Below are 27,884 nucleotides of genomic sequence, written 5' to 3' on the forward strand. Positions count from 1 at the left end.
CTAGCAGCCCGTTAGGAGCTTAGCCGCCAGTGCTTGGGGCACCTGGAGGACCACATCCCAGGACAGCCTTGAGCTCTGGGTTTCCACTTTCTGAGGCACTTTTTGAGGAACATGGACACACCAGTAAAGCCTGTGGCTGGGAACGAGCTGCTGCGGCAAGAAAACAATCAGAACCAGACAAAAAGGACAAAGATGTTTGGCAGTATCCCCGAGGGGCCAGCAGTCCCATCTGGCTGCTGAGATGGGACTTTGCAATCTGGTTTCTCTTTCTTGCTTCTTAATAATAGCCCTGGGAGGCAGAAATGGCAAAGAGCATGGGATTTGAAATTGAGACCTGAATTTGAATCCCAGGCAAACACAGTGTAGCTGTGTGACCTGGGGTAAGTTACACAACCTCTCTGGGGTCTCCAGATACTCATGGATAAAACAAGGACAACAATAATACCTATATGATGAGGCTATGTTGAGGACCAACTGAGATACCCCAAGTCTGTCAACTGTCCTATTTGTCCGCATTTGTTGCTGATGGCACCGACTGTTGAAGGGTCTCTGAGTCAGAGACTGGACTCTCAGCTTACTCCTCTCCATGGTTCTCCCCTCTCTTGCAGGCTTTTTCTGAAATGGCATCGTCTTTGTATCTAGTTGTCTTAGTTGTTGGCCTCTGTGCTCCAATTTACTGTGCATCCCTGCCGAGTACCCCTAACAGAGGAACTATCTGCCCTTCCCCCACAAAGGCCACCCCCAGCTCCCAGGTTTCCTCCAGCAACACCGACTTCGCCTTCCGCCTGTTCCGGAGGCTGGTTTTGAAGACCCCAGGTCAGAACGTCGTCTTCTCCCCTGTGAGCATCTCCTCCGCCCTAGCCATGCTCTCCCTCGGGGCCCGCTCAGCCACCAAGGCGCAGCTCCTCCAGGGCCTGGGGCTCGCCCTCGCGGGGACCCCCGAGTCCGCCGTCCACGGAGCCTTCCAGCAGCTGGTCCACTCCCTGAGCGCCCCCCGCGGGGACCTGGACTTGAAGGTGGGGAGCGCCCTCTTCATCCGAAAGGAACTGCGGCTGCTGGCCGAGTTCCTGGACAGCGTCCAGAGGCTGTACGCCTCCAGAGTCTTCCCTGCGGATCTCTCCAGCCCCTCGGCTGCCCGGAAGAGAGTCAGCGCCTACGTGGAGAAGGTGACCAAGGGGAAGGTCGTGGACTTGGTCCGACACCTGGATCCGCTGACGGCCATGGTCCTGGTGAACCACATTTTCTTTAAAGGTAAGGCGCCGAGAGGTTGGTTTCGATTTTAACTAAAGCTCTCTCCCTCTTTTGATGTCTCACATTCCCTGTCCAAGCTTCCCTTGATCAGTGTCGATGGGGGCTCTCTCAGCTCTACTTGGATAGCCTGGTTCTGTCCTGAGGGGCTGACATTGTGCTCCATGAGCAGCTGATGGGAAAAATCTGGAAATTACCATGGGAGAAAGTAGCCCCTAGTCTCCTTCCTTCCTTCCTCCCTCCCTCCCTGCCTTCCCTTCTCTCTTCTTTCCTTCTTTTTCCAGACTTGCAAACCCCAAAGAATGAATCATGACCATGAAATGTCAGCTCCATATAGAAATAGCCTAAATTAAATTATCTCCCAAGCCTGCATCACAAGGCAATTCTCTATGAAGAACAAAGACAGAATTATTGCCACCCTCCCATCCCTCCCCCTACAACTGCCCACCCCCCATAAGCGTATCAGTTGCTGAGTTCAGTAGCTCAGCAACCTATCTGTCCATGAGCACTGCAGCTGCTTTCACCCATACCGCTATTTATGCTAGTCATGAATGTAGTTCCTCCACTATATTTCAAGTTCAGCTTTTTTTTTAAATGTCTGCAGCAGATTTTCCTTTACATCTTTTTTTTTTCCATCTGCAATTTGAAGGATTGTTCTGTGAATTTCTGACTAGGTAGAAAAGATTCTGTGTTTTACCAGATTAATTTTCTATGCTTCATTATGTCCTTGGTTATTTAAGATAAAACTTCCTCATGAAAGAGCTAAGATTTTTGATGTTTTTAATTTTTTTCTATTTTTTACTAATTTTTTTAAATTTTTACTAAATACTCCACCCGCACTCCTCACCCCCCATTACATGGTAACCTCTAATCTACTTTTTATTCTGTGAATTTGCTTTTTCTAGTCATCTTTTATAGTGCTAGCATACAGTAGTTGTTCTTGTGGGCCTTCCTTATTTCACTGAGTGTAATATTTACAAGATTCTTCCATATTGCAGCATATCTCATAACTTCATTCTTTCTTATGGATGAATAATATTCCATTGTGTATACACCGCATTTTGTTTATCCATTCATTGTCCAGTGTTCATTACTTGGGTTGTTTCCACCTTTCGGTTATTGCGAATAATGCTGTTATAAACCTTGGTGTACAAGTATCTCTTTGTGACCTCATTTTCACTTTCTTTGGGTATATACCTAGAAGTGGAATTGCCTGGCCATATGGTAATTCTATATTTAACTTTTTGAGAAACTGCCAAGCTGTTGTCCACAGTGGCTGCACCACTTTACATTCCCGCCAACAATGCACTAGAGTTTGAATTTCTCCGCATCCTTTCTAATACTTGTTACTTTCCATGTTTTTAATAATTGCCATTCTTGTGGGTATGAAGTGTTATCTCATTGTGGTCTTGATTAGCATTTCTCTAATAGCTAATGATGTTGAACATCTTTTCATATGCTTCTTTACCATCTGTATATCTTCTCTGGAGAAATGTTTATTCAAGTCCCTTACCAATTTTTCAGTTAAGTTGTTTGTGTTTTGTTGTTGCATTGTAAAATTCCTTTATATTCTTATCCATTATGTAAATATCTTATCCAATATATGGTTTGCAACTATTTTTTGCTCATTCAGTAGGTTGTCTTTTCATTTTCTTGATAATTTTGTTTGATGCACAAAAGTTTTTAATTTTGATGAAGTCAAATTGTTTCCTTTGTTGCTTGCATTTTTGGTGCCTTATCTTAGTATCCGTTGCCAGATTCCAAGTCATGAAGATTTGCCCCTATGTTATCCTCTAAGAGTTTTATGTTTTAGCTCTTTTTAAAGTCCTTGATCCATTTTGATTGTGACATAGGGGTCTAACTTCATTCTTTCGCAGTTTTCTGAGTGTCATTTGCTGAGGAGAGTATTCTTTCCCCACTTCAGGTACTTAGCACCCTTTTCAAAAATCAATTAGCCATAGTTGTGTGGATCTAATTCTGTATTTTCAGTTCTGTTCCCTTGGTCTATTTGTTTATCTTTATGGTCAGTACCACACTGTTTTTATCACTGTAGCTTTGTAGTACAATTTGAAATAGGGAAGTGTGTGTCCTCCAACACTGTTCTTTTTCAAACTTATTTTGGCTCCTTAGGGCCCCATGCAGTTCCATATGAAATTGAAGATTGATTTTTCTGTTTCTGCAAAAAAGGCTACAGAATGTTGATAGGAATTGCATTGAATCTGTATATCACTTTGAATAATATTGACATATTAACCATGTTAAGTATTCAAGTCTATGAACATGGGAAGTTTTGCCTTTTATTTAGGCTTTCTTTAATTATTTAAGTTTTCAGAGTACAAGTCTTTTATATCCTTAGTTAAGTTTATTCCTAGACATTTTATTCTTTTCTATGCTTTGTCAATGGGTTTGTTTTCTTAATTTCCTCTTTAGGTTGTTGAATGCTAGTGTACGGGAACACAATTGATTTTTGTGTGTTGATTTTATGCCCTGCTGATTTTAATAGCTCTAATAGTTTTCTTGCAGCTTCCTTTGAATTTTCAATATATAAAATCATGTCATCTGCAAATAGAGATAGTTTTACTTCTTCCTTTTCCATTTGGATACAGTTTATTTATTTTTCTTGCCTAATTTCTCTGACTATAGCTATAGTACAACATTGAATAGCAGTGGTGAAAGTGGGCATCCTTGTCTTGTTTTTGATCTTAGGAGGAAAGCTTTAAATCTTTCACCATTAAGTATGATACTAAGGACCTTGTTTCTTGCCACTGCAGCTGCCACACCACCCCATGCATATCAAAGGTTTACAGGAGGGACACAGAGCTCTCTGACAGCCCAGTTTACAAGGGAAATCCAAGGACAAGCCCACTTACATAGGTGAGAAAGTGCAGAGTGGGCCGTGTAACAGTCATTTACATCCCCTAGCTATCCATGTCACAGCAGAATAGCAACAATTTTGAAGTTGGGTAGTCCTAGGCTTGTAGTCCACCTCTGCTTCTTACTTGTTCTGAGATCCTGAATGTATTGCTTTAAAAGTCTGCCATGTTTTGATCTACTGCCTGATATGTGCCAGTGTCTGTGGTAAGTGGATGGATAGATGATAAAGTCAACTTGCTGGGGTTTTGTGCTTGCAGATTAAGTGCTTGGACTCTCCATGCAGAATTACAATGATGCTATTGTATCATCAATCCATCCATCCACCCATTATATATATATCTACCTACCAGTTCATCCATCCAAGCATCCATTGACCTAGTCATCTATCCATCAAGCCTCCATCCACCCATTCATCTCTCCATCTAGCTCTCCACCCATTTATCCATCCATCCATCCATCCATCCATCCATCCATCCATCCCTACTGGAAAGGGAGAGGAGAAAAGACAGAGACATGAGCCCCTACTACATTTCCTGCACTTCCTACTTGTTGTCACATTTAACTTAATTCTATTTTTATTGACATTTAATTCATATGCTATAAATTTGCTATTTTAAAGTATGTGATTCTGTGGTGTTTTAGTATATTCATGAGGTTGTGCAACCAAAACCACTATGAATTTCAGAACATTTTCATCACCCACAAAAGAAGCCCCATACCCATTAGCAGTCACTCCTCATTCTTACTCCCTATGGAGATTTTCTGTCTTTATAGATATGCCTATTCTAGACCTTTATTATAAATGGAATCATATATTCTGTGGCCTTTTGTGTCTGGCTTCTTTCACTTAACATAATGTTTTTAAGATTCGTCCCATGTTGTAGCTTGTATCAGTACTTCATTACTTTTTATGGCTGAATAAGATTCTGTTGTATGGCTATACTGAATTTTGTTTATACATTCAACAGTTGATCGACATTTGGGTTATTTCCATATTTTGTCTGCTATGAATAATGTTGCTATGAACATATGGGTACAAGTTTTTTGTTTTTTGTTTTTTGTTTTTCCCCCAATTCTCTCGGGTATACCTAGGAGTGAAATTGCTGGGCCAGATGGTAACTATAAGTTTAATACTTTGAGTAACTGAAAAACTGTTTTCCACAGTGGCTGCATGCACATTTTACATTCTTGCCAGAAATGTATCAGGGTTTGAATTTCTCCACATTCTTACTAACACTTATTCTTGTCCTTCTTTTTGATTAAGCCATCCTAGTGGTCGTGATGCAGTATCTCTGCATTTTTGATTAGTATTTCCCTAATGACTAATGATGTTGAATGTCTTTTTATGTACTTACTGGCCATTTGTGTATCTTATTTGGAAAAAAGTCTATTTAAATCCTTTGCTCCCATTTTAATTGGGCTACATATTTATATTGTTGATTTGAAAGAGTTCTTTATTTATTCTGGATACTAGACTCTTAGAAATATGATTTGCAAACATTTTCTCTCATTTTGTGTATTGTCTTTTCAGTTTCTTGTGAATTTTGAAGCACAAAAATTTTTAGTTTTGATGAAGTCCACTTTACCTATTTTTTCTTTGGTTGCTTGTGCTTTAAGGTGTCATATCTAAGAAATTGCTTCCCAATCTTAGGTCATGAATATTTATACCTATATGTTCTAAGAGTTTTGATGGTTTTCACTCTTACATTTGAGCCTTTTTTAGTTGAATCTTGTGTATGGTATAAGACAGGGTTCCAAATGCATTCTTTTGCATTTTGATATGCAGTTGTCCCAGCACCATTTGTTAAAAAGGCTATTCTTTCCCCTTTGAATTCCCTTGGCACCCTTGTCAAAAATCAATCGTATAGGTTTAATTCTGCATTGTCATGATGTGACATATATCAGTATTCCAATTTTATTCCACTGAGTCATGTGTTTACTCTTATGCCAATATCACACTGTCTTGATTACTATAGCTTTGTAGTAAGTTTTGAGTCCACCAATATTGTTCTTTTTCAAAGATTTATTTGGCTAGTCTCCTTTTCATTCCCATATAAGTTTTAGGATCAACTTGCCCATTTCTGCAAAAAGCCAATGGGAATTTTGATAGGGATTGCATTGAACCTGTAGATCAATTTGGGGCATTTTACCATCTTAACAATACTAGGTTTTCTGCTCTATGAACATGGGAGGTCTTTCCATTTAGTTAAGTCTTCTTTAATTTCTTTCAATAATGTTTGTAGATTCCAGTGTACAGATATTGCACTTATTTTATAAAATTTATTCCTAAGTATTTTATTCTTCTCAATGCTATTATAGATGAAATTTTTTCTTAATTTCCTCTTTGGATGGGCGTTGCTCATGAAAAGAAATACAACTGATTTTTGTGTATGAATCTTGTATCCTTTTAGCTTGCTGAACTTGTTTATTACATCTATTAATTTGTGTGTGTATATGTGTATTTCTTAGCATTTTCTACATATAAGATCATGTCTTTTGCAAATAGATAGATTTACTTCTTCCTTTCTAAATATATGCCCCCTTTGTTTCTTTTCTTTTCTTTTCTTTTCTTTTGTTTTGTTTTGTTTTGTTTTTTTCTTGCCTAATTGTTCTGGCTAGAACTTCCAGGGCAATGCTGAATAGAAGTTGTGAGTGAGCATCCGTGTCTTATTCCTGATCTTAGAAGAAAAGCTTTCAGTCTTTCACTGTTAAGTATAATGCTCACTGTGCATCTGTCAATGCATGCCTTTATCAGGTTGAGGAAGTTCCTTTCTACAGCCAGTTTGTTAAGTGTTTTCATCATGAAAGGATATTGGATTTTGTCAAATGCTGTTTCTGTGTCAATTGAGATATGTAGTTTTTGTCCTTTATTCTATTAATATGGTGTGTTACATAGATTGATTTCTGTATGTTGAAACAACTTTGCATTCCTCACATAGAGGAGGTCATGGTGTATAATCTTTTTCATATGCTGATGGATTCAGTATGCTAGCATTTTGTTGAGGAGTTTTGCAACTATATTTCATAAGGAATATTGTTCTGTAGTTTTATTTGCTTATGATGTCTCTGGTTCTGGAATCAGAGGAATACTAGCCTCACAGAGTGAGCTGGGGCGTGCTCTCTCCTCTTCGTTTTGCAAAAGTTTGTGACAGATAGATATTAATTCATCTTTAAATGATTGGTAGATTTCACCGGTAAAGTCAGCAGGGACTAGGCCTTTCTTTGTGGGAAGTTTGCTTCTTACTAAAGTCCTTTACTTTTCATACGTCTCTTCAGATTTTCCATTTCTTCTTCAGTCAGTTTTGGCAGTTTGTGTCTTTTTGTGAATTTGCCCATTTCACCTAGGTTATCTAATTTTTGGCAATAATTAATTGGTCATTGCATTCCTTAATAATCCCTTTTATTTCTGTCAAGTCAATCGAAACAAACCTTCTTTCATCCCTGATTTTGGTAATTTAGGTCTCCATTTTTCCTTGGTTAGTCAAGATAAGGGTTGGTCAGTTTACTGCTCTTTTCAAATAACCAACTTTTTGTTGATTTTCTCTATTATTTTCTATTCTCAATGTCATTTATTTGCTCTCTAATCTTTATTATGTTCTTTCTTCTTCTCACCTTGGGTCTAGCTTTCCTTTCTTTTTTTTTTGTTTCTGAAGTTGGAAAGTTTGGTTACTGATTTGAGATCTTTCTTATTTTTTAATGTAGGCATTTATAGCTATAAATTTTCATCTGAGCAATGCTTTATCTGCACCACATAAGTTATTGTATGTTGTGTTTTCATTTTCATTCATTTCAAAGAATTTTCTAATTTTCTTTGTGATATCTCCTTTGACCCACTTGTTATTTAGGAGTGTGTTTAATTTCCACACATTTTTGAATTTTCCAAATTTTCTTCTGCTATTGATTTCTAATTTCATTCAATTGTGGCCAAAGAACCCATGTTCTCTGATTTCAATACTTTTAAACTTATTGAGACTTGTTTTATGGCCTAAAATATGGTCTATTCTAGAGAATGTTCCATGTGAACTTGAGAAGAATGTGTATTCTGCTATTGTTGGGAAGAGTATTCTATACATGTCTGTTAGATATCAGTTTATAGTGTTGTTCAAATCTTTTACTTTCTTGTTGATTCCTGCCTAGTTGTTCTATCTAGTATTAAAAGTGGGGTATTGAAGTCACCAACTATTACTGTTAAATTCTTGATTTCTTCCTATAATTCTTTCAGTTTTTGCTTCATGATTTTGGGCATGTTTTGGGTTCATATATATTCATAAACATTCTATCTTGATGGATTGACCCTTTTATCTTATGAAATGTCTTTCATTGCATCTATTAATAATTTTTGTCTTAAAGATTATTTTATCTAATAGTAATACAGCCACACCAGCTCTCATTTGGTTACTTTTTAAATGGCATATCTTCTCCCACCATTTTATTTTAACCTATTTGTGGTAGTTGAATTATGTACCCCCAACAATCACATGTTCTTAATCTTATTACATGCCTCTATAGGTGTGAAACCTTTGTAAAGAGACCTCTTGAAGATGTTATTTTTATATAATGTGTGGCTCAACTGAATCAGGGTGGTTCTTGATCCAGTTTGGATGTTTTATAAAGAAAACCCAGAAGTCACAGAAGTGAGAAAGGAGAGGAAATTACTAGTGATGGGAGGCAGAAATACAAGCCAAAGCCCTGAGGATTGCTAGAAGCCAGCACCAGAATAGTATAGATTTTGGAGAAGAAGCAGGCTTTACTGATATATTGATTTGGACTTCTTTAGCTTCAAAACTGTGAGTTAGTAAATTCCCACTATGTCAAAACAGTTTGTGGTATTTGTGAAAGCAGATTAGACAAAGACACTAATTGTATCTTGAATCTAAAATGTATCTATTGGAGGTATAATGTAGTTGGGTAGTGATTTTTTTATCCATTTTGCCAATCTCTGTCTTTTGATTGGAGATTTTAATTCATTTACATTTAATGTACAGGCATACTTTAGAGATCCCATGAATTCAGTTCAGGACCACTGCAATAAAGCAAATATCACAATAAAGTGAGCCACGTGAATTTTTTTGTTTCCCAGTGCATATAAAAGTTATATGTACACTATATTGTACACATAAGTGTGCAATACCAGTTTGTCTAAAAAGCTAATATACATACCTTAATTTAAAAATACCTTAGGGAGAGCATGGGAACTACAATTCCCAGCAGGCAGTGGGGCCGTACAGCATGACAGCGGAGGAGAGCGGGCAGAAGTGCCTTGAGCGCGTGGCTGGGATGCAGTGTTGCTAGAGTTCGTGCGTCTTGCTGCTGGGGCCGGGGCGGCCGTGAGCCAAAGAGGGAATCCCGGAGCCCACAGCTCTGCAATTAATGCACGCATTTAAAACTTCCAAATCTTTGGATGCCATGCAGAGGAAATACCTCCAGGAGATTCCCAATCAGAGTAGCAACTTTTCTGCCTGCTTGATGTGGGGATAGGATTCTAGCAAGAAGAGCAAAGGGAATGACAAAGATTTTGTGATCGTCCGCAGGCCCAAGCTAAATCGAGAAAGAAAGCTTTCCAGGTGTTTCATGGGACACCCTTCCAGATGAGCTGCTCTTGGGGATCTTTTCCTGTTTATGCCTCCCTGAACTCCTAAAAATCTCTGGTGTGTGTAAGAGATGGTATAGCCTAGCATTTGATGAATCTCTGTGGCAGACATTAGACCTCACAGGTAAAAATCTGCACCCTGATGTGATTGGATGGTTGCTGTCTCCAGGAGTAATTGCCTTCTGCTGCCCAGGATCATTTATCCACCAACTATTAGTTGAGCATTTCAGCACTTTTCCTGTACAGCAAATGGACTTGTCGAGGTCTGTAATAGATCTGACTACTCTCCATGGCGTTCTATCTCAGTGCTCCAAGTTGCAGAATCTAAGCCTGGAAAGCCTACAGCGATCGGATCCCATTGTCAATAATCTCATGCAGAACTCAAATTTAGTACAATAAACCACTGTGGGTGTTCTGGATTCACTGAATCTGCCCTGATGGCTCTGCTAAGCAGCTGTTCCAGATGGGATGAGCTGAACCTTTCTTCGTGTTATGACTTCACTGAAAAACATGTACAAATTGCCATGGCACATGTATCAGAGACCATCACCAGCTGAATCTTAGTAGCTACGGAAAGAATCTACAGAGATCAGATATCTCCACCTTAGTTAGAAGATGCCCCCATCTTGTCCCCCTGGACTTAAGTGATAGTGTCATGCTAAAGAATGACTGCTTTCAGGAATTTCACCAGCTCAACTACCTCCAACACCTATCACTCAGTCGATGCTATTACATCATGCCTGAAACTTTACTTGAACTTGGAGAAATTCCCACACTGAAAATGCTAGAAGGTTTTGGAATTGTACCAGACGGTACCCTTCAACTGTTAAAGAAAGCCCTTCTTCATCTACAGACTAATTGTTCTCATTTCACCACCATTGCCAGGCCAACTACTGACAACAAAAAGAATCAGGAGATATGGGGCATCAAATGTCAACCGACACTACACAGCCCAGTTGTTTATGAAATAATTTTTGCAGGATGGTGTCTTTTCTTTTGTGTGGATCAGAGAAAATAGGCATGAAGCCCAATTGCTGGAGCCCTCAACTCTTTTCCTTCTAGGTTTCCTTTTGCTTTCATTCTACAAGTGTATGGACATTAGAGGACCACCTGAGAGAGAAAACTATGAAGTGTTGTTTGTTTGGGGAATGACTATAAAGCTTTGACACTGCCATTTCCATTTCCTTAAGAACTTAAGATAGAGGCCCTTTTGAAATTTTAGGAAAGTGAGCCTGTAATTTCAAGGCTCCTTTTAAGAGCAAAGTTTGAACCACCTCTTCCAAGTATGTTCTTATTAAGTCTATTTAGAGCCAAGTTATAAATCTTGACTGATAAAGTTTTCATAACCTGTATGCTAACTTAACTTTTTTCTATTTAATTTTTCAGTATTGCTTTATAAGGCATAGATTGGCAGAACAATAAGCTATTTGTATTATGAGCTGGACAGAGAGACTTGTAGTGTAGTAACATTTGAGGCAGTTTTGAGGAAAAAGAAAGGAAAATATGCATTTTCAGTTTGACTTTAGATTTGAAATTAGGTCCACGACAACCTATATCCCTGTGTATTTCATATTAAAAACCTTAAAACAAACAAACAAAACCCCAGACATAGAATTCATGCAGAATTTGAAGTCTCAAGAGGCAGTTTTCTCAAATGACAGATTAATTTGCAGTATCCTTTCCTTTGCATAAGGTACTGTGTTCCCAGAATTCTAAGTTAGTTGAGGCAATGTAATTGTGGTTTTCTAACTTTTATGATCAAATTATGCTAACATGGGTTCTTTAGCTTTTAAAATGGCTTACTTTGTTTTAGGAAGGTGATATTAACCAATCAGTCCCTAGTTTTGATAAAACGCTGAACTGAAGCATTAGTTTATGGCTGAGGTTTTTAAGGTTATTTTTATATTAGTCTGGAATCAAGTATTTTAAATTGCCTTTTTTATTGATGTTCCACAACAATTGTTTGAAACTACCCATTTTATAAGGTTACTGGACCTAAAGTTCCCTAGGAGAAACTGCAGCTTCCTTTCAATCAGAAATACACACTAGAAGCAGGATATGGTCCATGTAGTTTCTGAGCAGAAAGCACTACTTGGCTCTATATAAAAGTTAAGACTCAGGTGTTGAACCTTCTGATCACATCAGTGCTTTTTAAAAACACTGGTACATAGCAGCAAAAACGTTACATTAGACTTTTTAAAAATAGTTTCTTATTTAAATCAATGATCTCCCAGTGTGTTCAAAATGAAACAGTAAAACCAAAACCCATCGTTTCTATTACATTAACTGGTCTTTTTATTTTAATCATATTTTTCAGATGTTAGAAACAATACTATGAAGCATCCTTGTCTGCTCAGATCTACAGAAAATATTTTGGAGTAGTATTGTACAGGAAATGATTATGTTTCAATTTATTAGTAGTTACAAAGTGCTAAATACTACTCAAAATTATTGTTTGCAGATTAGTGACAAAGGGCTGGTGATAAGATCCAGTTGGATTGTGCTTTCCAGATGCCCTCAAATGTATACTACTTCCAAACTCAAGTCCAGTCATAAGCTATTTTGCAAGGGTGTCAGAGTAATCTGTATTTTTGTATGTGATTTCTACTTTTACAGATTTGTCTTAAAATAAAACATACTTTTATAAAAATGAAAAAAATACCTTAATGCTAGAAAATGCTAGCCATCATGCTGGTGGAGAGTGTTGCCTCAATGTTGATCACTTCTGACCATCATCATCAGAGATACAATAAGGATGATAATTATAATAATGAAAAAGTTTGAAATATTGCAAGAATTACCAAAATGCGACACAGAGACACAAAGTGAGCACGTTGTTGAAAAAATTGCACTGATAAATGAGCCCAATACGAGGTAGCCACAAACCTCCAATTTGTAAAAAATGCAATATCCACAAAGTGCAATAAAGCAAAGTGCAATAACGTGCGTTATTGCCTGTAATTACTAAGGTAGAATTTAGGTTTTCCATTTTGCTATTTGTTCTCTTATGTCTTTTTTTATTCCTTGATTCCTTATCATCTTCTTTTGTCCTATTTTTTATGTATATTACTTCCATTGTTGTTTCTTTTAGTATATGTTTTAGTGATTTGCTTCATGGTTGCTATGAAAATTGCAATTAATGTTTTAGTTTATATTGATCTAGTTTGGGTTACACCAGCTTAATTTCAATAGCATACAAAAACTTTTCTTCTGAATAGCTCCATTCCCTTTTCCCCATTTATGATGTTATTGTCACCAATTACATCTTCATACATTGTGTGCCCATGAAAACGTATTTATCATTAATACTTTAACAGTACAGATGTGTTTCAAATCAGAAGAAAAAGTTATAAACAAAAATAATTTAAACTGTCTTTCATATTTAACTATGTAGTTTCCTTTACTGGTGTTCCTTGTTTCTTCATATGAATTTGAGTTACTATCCCTTAATTATTTCACATATGATAGGACTGCCAGCAACAACCTCTTTCAATTTTTGTTTCTTTGGGAATTTAAAAAAAATGTTTCTGCATTTTTTAGCATTTTTATTTAAATTTTTATTGGAGAAATTGTAGGTTTAAAGAAAAATCATGCAGAAAAAGAAGAGTTCCCATATATCCCCTCACGCACACAGTATATATCAACATTTCCCATTAGTGTAAAACCTTTGCTACAATTGATGAAACAATATTATCATAATTATTATCATAATTATGCTATTAAATATAGTCCACAGTTTACATTAAGGTTAACTGTTTATGTTGTAGAGTAGTATATTTTTTAAAATTTTTATTCTAGCGATATATAAAACCTAAAATTTGCCTCTTTAATCATATTGAAATATATAATTGGATGATGTTAATTACATTCACGGTGTTGTGCTTCCATCACTACCGTCCATCACCAAAGCTTTTATATCACCCTAAACAGAGGCACTTTATACCAATAAAGCATTAACAAACTATTCCCTACCCCCATCCCAGGTCCTAGTAACCTGGGACCTAGTTTCTGACTCTATGTATTTGGTATTTGCTTATTCTGATTATTTCACATCAGTGAGCTCAGGCAATAGTTGTGCTTTTGTGCCTGGCATATTTCACTCAGTGTGTCCAAAATTCCTCAATGTTTTAGCATGCATCAAAACATGCTGAATAATATTCCATGGTATATGTTGATGGATACTTGGATTGCTTCCATCTTCTGCAGTTGGGAATAATGCTGCTATGAACATCAGTGTGCAACTATCTGTTTGAGTCCTGCTTTCAGTTATTTGGGGTATATACTTAGAAGTGGGATTAGTGGATCATATAATAATTCTATACTTAAATTTCTGAGGAACCACTAAAATGTTTCCCACAACTGCTGCAACATTTTACATTCCTACCAACAATGCACTAGCATTCCAATTTCTCCACATCCTTTCCAACACGGCTTCTCATTGTGATTTTGATTTCCATTTCCCTAATGGCTAATGACGTTCAGCATCTATTCATGTGCTTTTTGGGCATTTATATATCTTCATTGGAGAAATGCCTATTCAAGTCTTTTGCCCATTTTTAACAGAGTTGTTTCTTTTTGGTGTTGAATTGGAGGAGTTCTTTATATATTCTGGATATTAAACCCTAATCAGATATGTGGTTTCCAAATATTTTCTCCCATTCTGTAGGTTGTATATTTACTTTCATGATGAACTTCTTTGACTCACGAAAGTTTTTAATTTTGATGAAGTCCCATTTATCTATTTTTCCTTGTGTTGTTGTTGCTTTTTAAGAAACGATTGCCTAGCACAAGGTCTTGGAGATGCTTCCCTACATTTTCTTCTAGGAATTTCATAGTTTAGGCTCTTATATTTAGGTCCTTGATTCATTCTAAGTGAATTTTTGTCTGTGACGTGAGGTAAGGGTCCATGTTCATTCTTTTGCATACATACAGTTTCCCCAGTACCATTTGTTGAAGAGACTATTCTATTCCAGTTGAGTGAATTTGGTTCCTTTGTCAAAATCAACTGTAAATGGATGTGAGGGTTTGTTTCTGAACTCTCCATTTGATACCTTTGGTCTGTCCTTGTCCCAGTACTACTGTGTTTTTATTACTGTAGCCTTGTGTTCTAGTTTGCCAATGCTGCCAGAATGCAAAACACCAGAAATGGATTGGCTTTTATAAAAGGGGGTTTATTTGGTTACACAGTTACAGTCTTAAGGCCATAAAGTGTCCATGGTAAGGCATCAACAATTGGGTACCTTCACTGGAGGGTGGCCAATGATGTCCAGAAAATACCTGTTACCTGGGAAGGCACATGGCTGGCATCTGCTCCAAAGTTCGGGTTTCAAAATGGCTTTCTCCCAGGATTTTCCTCTCTAGGCTGAAGTCCCTCAAAAATGTCACTCTTTGTTGCTCTTGGGGCATTTGTCCTCTTTAGTTTCTCCGGAGCAAAAGTCTGCTTTCAAAGGCCATCTCCAAAATGTCTCTGTAAGCTTCAGCTCCTTTCTCAGCTTCCATGCATTCTTCAAAGTGTCTCTCTTGGCTGTAGCTCCTCTTCAAAATGTCACTCTCAGCTGCACTGAGTTCCTTGTGTTCGTCAGCTCATTTATATGGCTCCAGTGATTTAATTTAGACCCACTCTGAATAGGTGGGTTAATACCTCCATGGAAATTATCCAATCAGAGTCATCACCCACAGTTGGGCGGGGAGAATCTCCATGGAAACACTCAAAGAATTACAATCTAATTAACACTGATATGTCTGCCCACACAAGATTACATCAAAGAACATAGCTTTTTCTGGCAGACATAATATACACAAACCAGTACACTTTGCAATAAGCATTAAACTAGGGAAGTGTGAGTTATCCAACCTCATTCATTTTCGAAATAGTTTTGGCTGTTTGGGACCCCTAAAACTTCTGTATGATTTACTGATTGGCTTTTCCATTTCTGCAAAGAAGGCTGTTGAAATTTTGATTGGGATTGCATTGTATCTGTAAATTGCTTTGGATAGATTTGAGGTCTTGACATTTAGTATTCCAATCCATGAGCATAGAATGTCCTTAACTATTTGATTTCTTTTAGCAATGTTTGTAGTTTTCCCTGTATAAATCCTTTACAACCTTGCTTAAATTTCTTCCTAAATATTTGATTCTTTTAGTTACTATTGTAAATGGAATTTTTTCTTTAATTCCTCTTCACACTGTTCATTACTCATATATAGAAACACTGCAGATTTTTCCATGTTGGTCTGAATTTATTAGCTCTAGTAGCATTGTTGTGGATTTTTCAGGATTTTCTATATACAGGATCATGTCATCTGCAAAGAGAGAAAGTTTTTCTTCTTCCTTTCCAATTTGGATGCCTTTTATTTCTTTTTCTTGCCTACTTGCTCTGGCTAGAACTTCCAGTACAATGTTTTATAATGTTGGTGATAGTGGGCATTCTTTTCTTGCTCCTGAAATTAGAGGGAAAGCTTTCAGTCTTTCCCCATTGAGTATGATGTTAGCTGTGAGGTTTTCATATATGCCCGTATCATGTTTAAGAAATTTCCTTCTATTTCTAGTTTTCTAAATTTTTCTAAAGAAGGGTGCTGAATTTTGTAAAATGCCTTTTATGAATCAGTTTAAGATCATGTGGTTTTATTCCCCCTTCATTCTATTAATATGGTGTATTACATTATCAGATTTTCTTATGTTGAACCACCCTTGCATACTGGGTTTAAATCTCAACTTGATCATGGTGTATAAGTGTTTTAATATGCTGTTGCATTTGATTTGCTAGTATTTTATTTAAGATTTTTGTATCTATATTCATGAGGGATATTGGTCTGTAATTTTTTTTTTCTTGTAGTATCTTTATCTGGCTTTGGTATTAGGGTGAAGTTGGCATCATAAAATGAGTTAAGAATTGTTCACTCCTCTTCAATTTTTTGGAATAATTGAGCAGGTTTGGGATTAGTTCCTGGAATATTTGGTAAAATTCATGAGTGAATCCATCTGGTCCTGGAATTTTCTTTGTTGGAAGTTTTTTGATAACTGATTCTGTATCTTTACTTGTTATTGATTTGTTGAGATCTTCTATTTCTTCTTGCATCTGTGTAGGTAGTTCATAGTGGAATTCATTCATTTCAATTAGGTCTTCAATTTGTTGGCATACTGTTATTTCTAGTATCCTCTTTTAATTATCTTTATTGCTATGGAATTGGTGCTAATGCCTCCCCTTTCAACTTTTTGCTACTGTTTTTGTATTTGCTTGGCTTTTCCCTAACATTTCTATGCAATTTTATTGAGATATATTCACACACCATACAATACATCCGAAGTATACAATGAATGGCTCCCAGTATGATCACATAGTTGTGCGATACTCACCACAATCAATTTTAGAACATTTTCATTACTCCAATAGTAAGAAGAAGAAGAAAAAGGAGAAGAAATGAAAATATAAAAGAAAACCAAAAGTATTCCATATCCCTTATCCTCCCTATTGTTGATCCCTAGTATTGATGTACATTTGTTACTCTTGAGAGATTATTAAGACATTACTGTTAATTGTAGTTCATAGTTTGCAATGGTATATTTTCTCCCAAATACCCCTGTATTATTAACTCTTTGTAATAGTGCCAATGTTTGTTCTAGTTCATAACTTTTAAATGTTTTACTGTTAATCACAGTTATTGCCCACCAGAAGATTCACTGTATTATACATTCCCATGTTTTCACCTTTTGCTTTCCTTGTAGTGACACACATGACTCTAAACTATCCCTTTCAACCACATTTACTCACAATTTGACACTATTGTACTCACAATAATGTGCTACTGTCACCTCTATCTGTTTCCAAATGTTTAAGTTCAACCTAGTTAAACATTCTGCAAATATTAACCAACCACTCCTCATTCTCCAGCCTCATTCTATCCCCTGGTAACCTATATTCTATATTTTATGTCTATGAGTTTTTATATTATAATTAGTTCATATCAGTGAGATCATACAATATTTGTCCTTTTGTGGACTTATTTCACTCAACATAATGTTTTCAAGGTTCATCCATGTTGCCATGTGCTTCAGAACTTCACTCCTTACTGCTGAATAATATTCCATTGTATGTATATACACATTTTGTTTATCCATCCATCTATTGATGGACACTTGGGTCATTTCCATCTTTTGGCAATTGTGAATAGTGTCACTATGAACACTGGTGAGCAAATGTCTCTTTACATACCTGCTTTCAGATCTTTTGGGTATATACCAAGTAGTGGAATTACTGGATCAAAAGGCAACACTATACTTAGCTTTCTGAGGAAACACCAGACTGTCTTCCACAGCAGCTGTACCATTTTATAGTCCCACCAGCAGTGAATAAGTGTGCCTATTTCTCCACATCCTCTCTAACACTTGTGGTTTTATGTTTGTTTAATAGCGGCCATTCTAGTAGGTGTGAAATGACATCACATTTTGGTTTTGATTTGCATTTCCCTAATAGCTAGTGAAGCTGAGCATCTTTTCATGTGCTTTTTAGTCATTTGAATTTCTTCTTTGGAAAAATGTTTATTCATGTCTTTTGCCCGCTTTTTAATTGGGCTGTTTGTCTTTTTATTGTTGAGTTGTTTCTTTATGTATTTGATTATTAAACCATTATCAGATAAGTGGTTTCCAAATATTTTCTCTCAACGAGCTAACTGCTTTTTCACCCTTTTGACAAAGTCCTTTGAAGTGCAGACGTATTCACTTTTTAGGAGGTCCCATTTATCTATTTTTTTTCTTTCATAAATTGGGTGATAGAAAACTGCCTCCTATCACTAGATATTGAACATGTTTTCCTATATTTTCTTCTAGGCATTTTATGGAATGGTTCTTATATATAAGTCTGATCCATTTTGAATTAATTTTTGTGTAGGGTGTGAGATAGGAGTTCTTTTTCATTCTATTGGATGTGGATATCCGGTTTTCCCAACAGCATTTGTTGAAGAGATTATTTTGTTGAGTGGATTTGTGAGCCTTATCAAAAATCAATTGACCATAGATCTGAGGGTCTATTTCTGAACTCTCAATTTGATTCCATTGATTGATATGTCTATTATTATGCCAGTACCATGCTATTTTGACCACTGTGGCTTTATAATATGCTTTAAGTCAGAAAGCATGAGTCTTCCCACTTCATTCTTCCTTTGCAACATGTTTTTGGCTATTCGAGGCCCCTTACCCTTCCAAATAAATTTGATAATCAGCTTTTCTATTTTGGCAAAGTAGGCTGTTGGAAATTTGATTGGTATTGCATTAAATCTGTCAATGAATTTGGGTAGAATTGTCATCTTAGTGACATTTAGTCTTCCAATTCATGAACATGGGATGTCTTTCCATTTATTTAGGTCTTCTTTGATTTCTTTTAGCAGTGTTTTGTAGTTGTCTGTGTACAAATCCTTTACATCCTTCATTATGTTTATTCATTGGTATTTAATTATTTTAGTTGCTATTGTAAATGGAATTTTTTTCTTGATTACCTCCTCAGGTAGCATATTACGAGTGTGTAGAAACCCTACTATTTTTGCATGTTGATCTTGTATCCCACCACTTTGCTGAACTTCCAATTAGCTCAAGAAGCTTTGTCATAATTTCTCTGGATTTTCTAAATATAGGACCGTGTTATCTGTAAATAGCAAAAGTTTTACTTCTTTACTTCTTCTTTTCCTATTTGGATGCCTTTAATTCCTTTTTCTTGCCTAATTTCTTTAGCTAGAAATTCTGGCACAATGTTGAACAGCAGTGGTGACAGTGGGCATCCTTGTCTTGTTCCCAATCTAAAAGGGAAAGCTTTCAATCTCTCATCATTGAGTACGATGTTAGCTGTGGTTTTTTCATATATGACCTTTATCATGTTGAGAAAGTTCCTTTGATTCCTGCCTTTTGAAGTGTTTTTATCAAGAGAGGATGCTGGATTCTGTCAAAAACCTTTTCTGCATCAATCAGGAAGATCATGTGGTTTTTCTCTTTTGATTTGTTCATGTGGTGTATTACATTAATTGATTTTTTTGTGTTAAACCACCCTGTCATACCTGGAATAAAACCACTTGGTCATGGTGTGTAATTCTTTTAATGTGCTGTTGGATTCAATTTGCAAGTATTTTGTGCAGGATTTTTGTTGTCTATGGTCATTTGAGAGATTGGTCTATAGTTTTCTTTTCTCATAGTATCTTCAGCAGGCTTTGGTATTAGGGTGATGTTGACTTCATAGAATGAGTTAGGTAGTGTTCCCTCTTCCTTGACTTTTTGGAAGAGTTTGAACAGGATTGGTATTAATTCTTCTTGGAATGCTTGGTAAAATTCTCCTGTGAGGCCATCTGGACCTGGACTTTTCTTTGTGGGAATATTTTGATGACTGATTCATTCTCTTTACTTGTGATTTGTTTTTTGAGGTCTTCTATTTCTTCTTGAGTCAGTGTGGTTTGTTTGTGTGTTTCTAGGGAATTGTCCATTTCATCTAAGTTGTCTAGTTTTTTGGCATACAGTTGTTCATAGTATACCCTTATGAACTTTTTTATTTCCTCTGTGGTATTGACCCCCTTCTTGCTTCTGATTTTATTTGCATCTTCTCTCTTTTTGTCTTTGTCAGCCTAGCTAAGGGTTTGTCAATTTTATTGAGCTTCTCAAAGAACGAACTTTCAGTTCCAGTGATTATCTCTATTGTTCCTTTGTTCTCCATTTCATTTATTTCCACTCTAATCTTTGATATTTCTTTCCTTCTGCTTACTTTGGGATTAGTTTGCTGTTCTTTCTCTAGTTTCTCCAGTTGCTCAGTTAGATCTTTGGTTTTAGCTCTTTCTTCCTTTTTAATATAGGCACTCAGGGCTATAAGTTTCCATCTCAACACTGCCTTCACTGAATCCCGTAGGTTTTGATATATTGTGTTCTCATTTTCATTTATCTTCAGATATTTATTGATTTCTCTTTTGACCCATTGATTGTTTAAGAGCATGTTGTTTAACTTCCATATATTTGTGTAGTTTCTGGTTCTCCGGTTATTGATTTACAGCTTCTTTCACTAGGATCAGAGAAAGTGCTTTGTATAAATTCAGACTTTTTAAATTTATTAAGACCTGTTTTGTGCCCCAGCATGTGGTCTATCTTGAGAATGTTCCAAAAGCCCTTGAAGACAGTGTATATGCTGCTGTTTGGGGGTGCAATGCTCTATACATATATGTTAGATCTAGTTCATTTATCATATTATTTAGATTCTCTATGTCCTTATTGATCCTCTCTTTAGTTGTTCTATTGAAAAGAATGGTGTGTTGAAGTCTCCTACTATTATTGCAACTCTGGAAATTATATTCTTCTACCTCTCTGAGGGGTTGTTGCTCTTGATATTGCTGTAGGTGTTGTTGTTTAGTGACTTCTCTGAACTAATTCTTTAAAGTCTGTACTTCGTTGTTTGTGGCTACTGAATCTCTACTAGGGCAGCTAAACTAGTCAGCTTTGTTTGGGCTGTGAGATCTTAAATGATTGGAGCAATACATCTCCCAATTTGCTGAAGGTATCTGTGTGCATGATGGAGCAAGCCTTTAGCTAAGCAGTTTAGAATGCTGCTTTAGCCTTTATTTGCTGTGTGTGCCAAGCCTCAGTGTCAGACAGTGGTCAAAGCTTAGAGCCTTCTCACATGTTTGTCAAGCATGTGCACAGCCTTACACATGCACATGGCCTTCTAGTGTCCCAGGAATATGTTGGGCATTTTCAAAGCACCTATGAATATCTCATTCCTCAGGTTTTCATTTTAAGCTTTTAATTTAGTCTATGATTTGTCCTATCTGTTATCCATCTCACAGATTGCCACAGAGCTGGAGAATGGGGTATGGACTAGGTAAAGTTAAAATGCCACGAAAACTTGCTGTTCTTACCAAGATTCAGCCAATTTTTAAAATAAACACTTCCCAGATTTCTACAAGCCTTTATTTAATTTCCAGAGTTATGAAAAGTTGATTCTGGCCATTTTTGCCATTTTTTCTCATTGCTTGCATGTAGTACAGAAATTTCAAAGGTCCTTACTTCACCATTTTTGCTGATATCACCTCATTAATTGCATTTTAATATAAATACCTGTCTTCCCTTTTGTGCTAGCCAAGTGGGAGAAGCCCTTTGACCCAGCAGAGACAAATAAAAGCTCTTCATTCCTGGTGGACAAGAGTGTCACTGTACAGGTCCCCATGATGCACCAAATGGAGCAGCTTGCTTTTGGGCTGGATTCAGAGCTGAACTGCTCTGTGCTGCAGATGGACTACAGTGGAAATGCCCTGGCCTTCTTTATCCTACCTGGCCATGGAAAGATGAGGCAGCTGGAAGAGGCCCTGTCAGCCAGGACACTGAGGAAGTGGAGCTGCTCGCTCCAGAAGAGGTGGGCATCTGCTCTGATTTGCTGGGTCTGAGACAGATGACAGTGTACATCCAGGGAAAGGGGAAAGGTCATGGTAACAGATGTTGAATAATCACTCCAGTGAATTGTGCATCAACTGTGATCTTGGCAATGCATATACATGTTCTCACTTGATCTTCACAATCATCTGGGGAGTGTTGCCACCTCCACTTCATTTACCATATGAAGAAATTGAGGCTCTGAGAGGGAAGGAGAATTTCCCAAATTCATGTAGCTACTATTTCACTCTATATTCATGTGCTAGAAGCACTAGCTCTGGCAGCCAGTCTTAAACTGAATCCCATGGACTCACTGCATAAAAACAAACAAAAAAAAAAGCAAAGACACTCACCTATAAAATGGGGATGAAAATAATGCTGAACACACAGGTTGTTGAAAAGATAAAACAAGTTACTATTTTTAAAGTACTTAGAAGAATGCCTGGGAGATAGCAAGTGCTCAGTAAATGTTAAATAATAGTAATATTTTATTTGTTCTATAATTATTATGATTTTTTTCAAAAGAATCTTAACCATAAGATAAAAAGGGTCATCAAAGCCAAATGTTTGATTTCTTAGCAATATTTTTTGGCGTCATTGGCATCACAACCAGGAGCTCATAGTCTGGAAAAAGAGAGCAGACAGGATCAGGGAATACTGTCCCAGAGGAGGACAGGCAAAGTGCTGAGTTTCTTCTGAGCAGAGAGATCACTCTCAGTTAGGCTTGGAGGCAGGCTTTAGGGGGATGGCATTTGAGCCACAACTATGACTTACATACTTGAGTAAAATATGAACACATAGAGGCTGGAGAAAGGCACTTTCAGTAAAGGAAACAGTGATGGAAAATGCAAAGGCAGGGGATCAAGGGATGCTGCAGGTGTTGCAAAGGCTTCTTCTCTTCTCAAACTGCAGCCAGGCTGCGTGGAGGAAGAGGAAGCAGCTTGGGAGCCTAGAGGAGCAGAGGGGGTCAGGAGAAGATGGGGAGCCAGGCCAGGGCTGGACCCAGGAACGGGGAGGAGAGAGCTGTCAACGATGTTAGAAATCACAAGACATGGGGCCAGATGAAGACTGAAAGCATCCATCTAATATGTTTGTGCTTTCATTGCTGTGACTCGCTAAGTACATGACCTTGGGAAAGCATGAGAACTAAGCTTTACTGTCTTTAAAATGGGGATGATGCTAATGAATATGTTGGGGACAATGTCTGACACATGGAAAATGCTCAGTAAATGTGGGCTGTTCCAGGAAGGCAAGAAATTTGTGTCATATCTAGGACTGTGCCGTGCAAGCCATAGGTGGTTATTTAAATTTAAATAAGTGAAAATTCAATAAAATTAAAAATTTGTTTACTTATTCACACTAACCACATTTCCAACGCACAGTAGCCACATTGGCTACCATGTTGGAGAGCACAGATATAGAGTATTTTCAACAATGCAGACAGTTCCATTGGACTTTGCTGCTCTAGGGTCTTAGCAGAGCTTGTCTCAGAAAGAGCTGACAGGAGGAACTCTGGACTGGGTGTGGCCAGTGAGTCTCCATCTCTGCCCATGTCTCCATTGACCTCCACCGTAGGCTCCCTCTCTGGGCTGCCCTCTTGGCTCCGAACCCTATTTCATTTGGGGGCCTATTCATCATCTTGTATTGCTTCAGCACCTGACTTTCTCAGCTGAGAGCGTAACTTCCAAAACAATCCGGGTTGTTCACTGGGATGAACTGACCTCTTCAGCAATAATCTGCCCTGCCTGGGAGGAGAACAGTGTCACCTGGAAGGCCATCTGGAGGCAAAGTTGGACACGCCACCGGTTTGTGACTTCACTTTTTCCTTTTCCCTTCTCCACAGGTGGGTAGAGGTGTTCATTCCAAAATTTTCCATCTCTGCCTCTTATGACCTGGAAGCCATCCTCCCAGAGATGGGCATCCAGGATGCCTTTGACAACAATGCAGATTTTTCTGGAATTACAAAGGCACAATTCCTGAAGGTTTCCAAAGTGAGTCAGTCGATGAGACTGTTTGCTAGAAGGCCCAAGTTAGACGGGTTTGTAGAGATTGGCTAATTGAGCACGCTCATGTCATTGATAAGGAAAACAGAGGCCCAGAGAGATGAAGTGTCTTTTCTGTGCCAGATTACAGCTGAATCTCATGACTGCTAGACCTGTGACTGTATGGCCATCTTACATCTACCTTTTATCCCTCTCCAAACACATGTCCCCAAGGCCAACTACAGTTTTTTGAATATCAGCCTCTCCTTATCAGGCAGCCCTCATTGCATACAAATGAGCAGGGCACATCAAGCACTTGACCTCACTTCCTTCCTCCCTGAAGGTCAGGTCCTCCAGCAGAGGTCATAATGTGGCAGCCGTGCACCATTTGTGTACAGTAGATGTGTTGTACTCTATACAATTTAAAACAAACACAAAGAGCCAACTTTTAAAAATTAGAATATTGGACCTAAAAATCCAGATTACTGATATTCTGGAAAAAAATCAAAGAGCCCAATTCCCACTTGGCAACATTGTGCCCAAACGCCTACACAGCAGTGGCTGGCTAGGGCTGGGCAGTGTACACCCCTTATAGCCAGAATACACTAGCCACTTTCCCCTCCATGCCCACCTCTTACTCCCCAAGTTCTTACAGAGGACTCTTCCTCTCATTGGGGTTACCTGCCTGGCCCTTGTCCACATTGCGCTTCTACCTTTTCAACAGCAGATTGTAATGGTCAGAAGTGGTCCTGGGGCCACTGAAAGGAACCATCACATCAGTCTCCAGGGAAGGGATGCAGAGAGGGCCCACTGGAAAAGGATGGATGAAATGCATCTTTTCCCAAGAGAAATGCTTGTGTGCACCTACAAACAATAATGGTTGCACTCTCAGGGAGTTTATACACCCCCTCCCCGAAGCTTAGGGGTACAGAATCTAGAAGACAAAGAGGGAATCTAATTGTGATAGCTAAACCATGTCTTCTGTGCCACAATAGTAGCAATTTCCATTGCTGCAAGTCTCCTTTTATTCACTAATTAACCTGTGGGATATACACTATTATCATCATCCTTTTACTGATTTGGAAACTGAAGTCCATGGCATCTAAGTAACTTTTCCGACAATAAGTGGCAGAGTTGGGATTAACTGCAGGTCTATCTAGTCTGTACTTGCAGCCGTTCAACTCCATGCTTAAAGGCCAATTGGCCGGTAACCACAGCAATTTATTGTGCAAATCCGAAGCCAGGCAACAGGTATGATAATCCTAAAGCCTCTCAGTGGGGTGTCACATTCCCGGGCAGAACATCCAAACTCAGTTAAGTGAAGGTGCCTCTGAGGGGGCCGCTGATGCGCGTTGTTCCCGTGGCAGGCCACCCGCAAGGCTGTGCTGGAGGTCGGCGAGCTGGGCTCAGAGGCCGCAGCCGCCACCGAAACCAAGCTTGAGCTCCGGGCGAAGGAGGGCCCTGCTCACACCGTCATCCGCTTCCATGAGCCCTTCGTGCTGCTGATTGTGGACAAAGTCACCCAGAACATTCTCTTCGTAGGGAAAGTTGCAAACCCCACTAAATCATAGGAAGAAATAACCTGTTGGCCAATTGCATGTTGATGATGCACAGGAAATAGCAAACCACGTTGCACGATGCTTTTGGTGTGGCATGAGGACATGGCTCCACCTGTGTGCGACCATCACAGTCAACAGAGACCCCACCCACAATCCAAAGCCCATGGGACACAACCTGATGCTGGGCCCCAGCCGGTGCTTTTCCCCACAAATTCTCCCAGGCAAATAGCTTCATGGAATATCATTGGGTTGGTATGTTTCCATTTCTTGGAGCTCCTGAGGATGGTAACACATAGGTCTGGCATCTTTACTGAAAAATCACAGTAATAAAGTTAATAAATCTAAAATGAGAATTCAGTGGCTCATATAAGAAGCAGGCATTAATGCCACCACATGCCTCCAGGGTCCTAATTTGGAAATGGTTTATCTGCTAATTGTCATTACAGACATGTTGAAGTCTGCATGAAATCACTCAATCATTCATTCAACAGCACTTACTGAACACCTAATGTGTGCTAGGGACCAGGGATGCCAGAGTGAACAAGACAGGTGTGGTCGCTAGTCTGTTGGGGAATGTTTACATTCTGGATGGGGAGACAGACAGATGGACACCACAACAACCAGAGCAGGAACAAAACCAAGCCTATCAATGAGCATGGTTATTACAAACTAGGATGAGTGCTTTGACAGAAGTGGAAAGGATGAGAGAGCTCAAGGAAGGGCCAGGGGTTCTCGCTGTGAGTGCAGAGGCTGTGAGCCGGGATAAGGTATTGGAGAGGTGGAGGCGGACCCGTGTGGCTGGGACCTCATGAGTTACAGAGAAGATGGGAGAAGCAAGGTGAGGGGCATCACAGGGGTCAGATCACACGGGGCCTTGCTGGCCATGGAAAGGAGTCTGGATGTTCTGGGGAGCACTAGAAAGCCAGGTGAGTTTCTCAAGCAGGAAAATGACAGGCCACACTCATGGGTTAGAAAGGTCTCTCTGGGTGCCTTGGGAAGGTTTGCCATCTGGGCTCTTGCAGGGCTCCTGCCTTCCTGACTCTGACATTGCCCACACACACACCCCTCTGGAGGCTCAGCCTCTTTCCTGCTCGTTTGTGCTCCTTACTCTGAATCTTGAGAGCCACATGCTGCACAAGGGCCTCGGGGGCACCAGGGCAAAGGTAGCCCATGCCCTCAAGTCCGTGCCTCCCCATGTTCTCCCTCCCCCACCCTGCCAGACCTGACATTCTGGCCCCTTCCCACTTCAGCTTTCATCACCCAGCACATCCCTTGCAGCCTCCAGTGGAGACCCTCCTCCCAGCCCACACCTTTCCAGGGGGCACCGGAACCCCACAATACTCCAGATGTACTGAGGATCTCATGTCAGCCTTCACAAACTCTTTGACATAGAAAAAAACAAAACAGAAAGGAATTAGAGCTGGCAGAAGCTTCAGGAGAACCTAATATGCCCTCTGCCCTTGCAAATAGGAAAGCAAACACTCAAACAGGGAAAACAAGTAACACAGACCACAGGAACACCCGGACAGAATGAGAACCAGGACCAAAGCCCAGACACTGGGGTCTCCAACTTTGCCTCTTTGTTACACTGCCTGTTCCGTGTTGTGCTTTGCTTTATCCATGATGCTCTGCCCTCGGGTGCTCCATAAACACCACAATGGAGCAATAAATCCACATTTCCTCAAAGGAACACACTGGGTCAGACATGGTTCCATGCACCTTGGCGTTCAAAGAGTTGACAAGACATCCTACAATTGCAGGAAGGAAATTGCAGGTGAGAACTACAGACGACAGTTGTTCACAATTACTAGTTCTTTCTCGTAGCTACCGGGAGCCTCCAGTAGCCAGGTGAGAGGGAGGGCTATCAGCCTGCTCCCCCATAACCTCACTCCCAGGTGGCATGCGACAATGAAGGTGAGCCTCGGGGATGCAGGTGCCCTTTCCGACTTCTATTAGCCAGCGGGCACAGGAACAGCCATGCAACAGGGTGCACACGTGGTGAGGGCTGGCAATATGTCCTTGCAGATGTCTGCCCTTCACAGTGCCTGAACGTTTAGTTCAAGGCAGAAGTAACAAAATTCTAAAGGCAAGTTTATCCATCTCCTAATCACAGCAAGGTGAAAAAACCTACAAAAAGCATCTAAACAAAAAACAAAAAATCAGATTCAGAATCCCAAGTCCAGGACACTGTTCCATACCCTGTTCAAGCAAGGACAGCGGTGCCGGCACAATGTTTCTAG

The 27,884-nt window shown here is 39.0% G+C and overlaps 1 protein-coding gene and 1 pseudogene across 2 annotated transcripts; both read left to right on the plus strand.

Annotated features, from left to right (window-relative positions):
• The first annotated feature begins 620 nt into the window (after positions 1 to 620).
• On the plus strand, positions 621 to 25,656 carry SERPINA9 (serpin family A member 9). 2 transcript variants are annotated; one of them, XM_037831970.1, is made up of 6 exons: positions 621 to 839; positions 1,085 to 1,087; positions 1,143 to 1,251; positions 21,813 to 22,086; positions 23,947 to 24,094; positions 25,453 to 25,656. In XM_037831970.1, exons 1-6 carry the CDS (start codon positions 621 to 623, stop codon positions 25,654 to 25,656), a joined length of 957 nt encoding a protein of 318 aa, XP_037687898.1. The 2 variants fall into 2 exon arrangements, with proteins under 2 accessions (XP_037687898.1, XP_037687897.1); XM_037831969.1 differs by having other exon boundaries at positions 621 to 1,251.
• Positions 9,493 to 10,730, plus strand: LOC119530861 (annotated as a pseudogene).
• Positions 25,657 to 27,884: the final 2,228 nt, after the last annotated feature.

This window comes from Choloepus didactylus, chromosome 4 (genome assembly GCF_015220235.1).
Source record: "Choloepus didactylus isolate mChoDid1 chromosome 4, mChoDid1.pri, whole genome shotgun sequence".
In the NCBI taxonomy this organism is placed as follows: domain Eukaryota; kingdom Metazoa; phylum Chordata; class Mammalia; order Pilosa; family Megalonychidae; genus Choloepus; species Choloepus didactylus.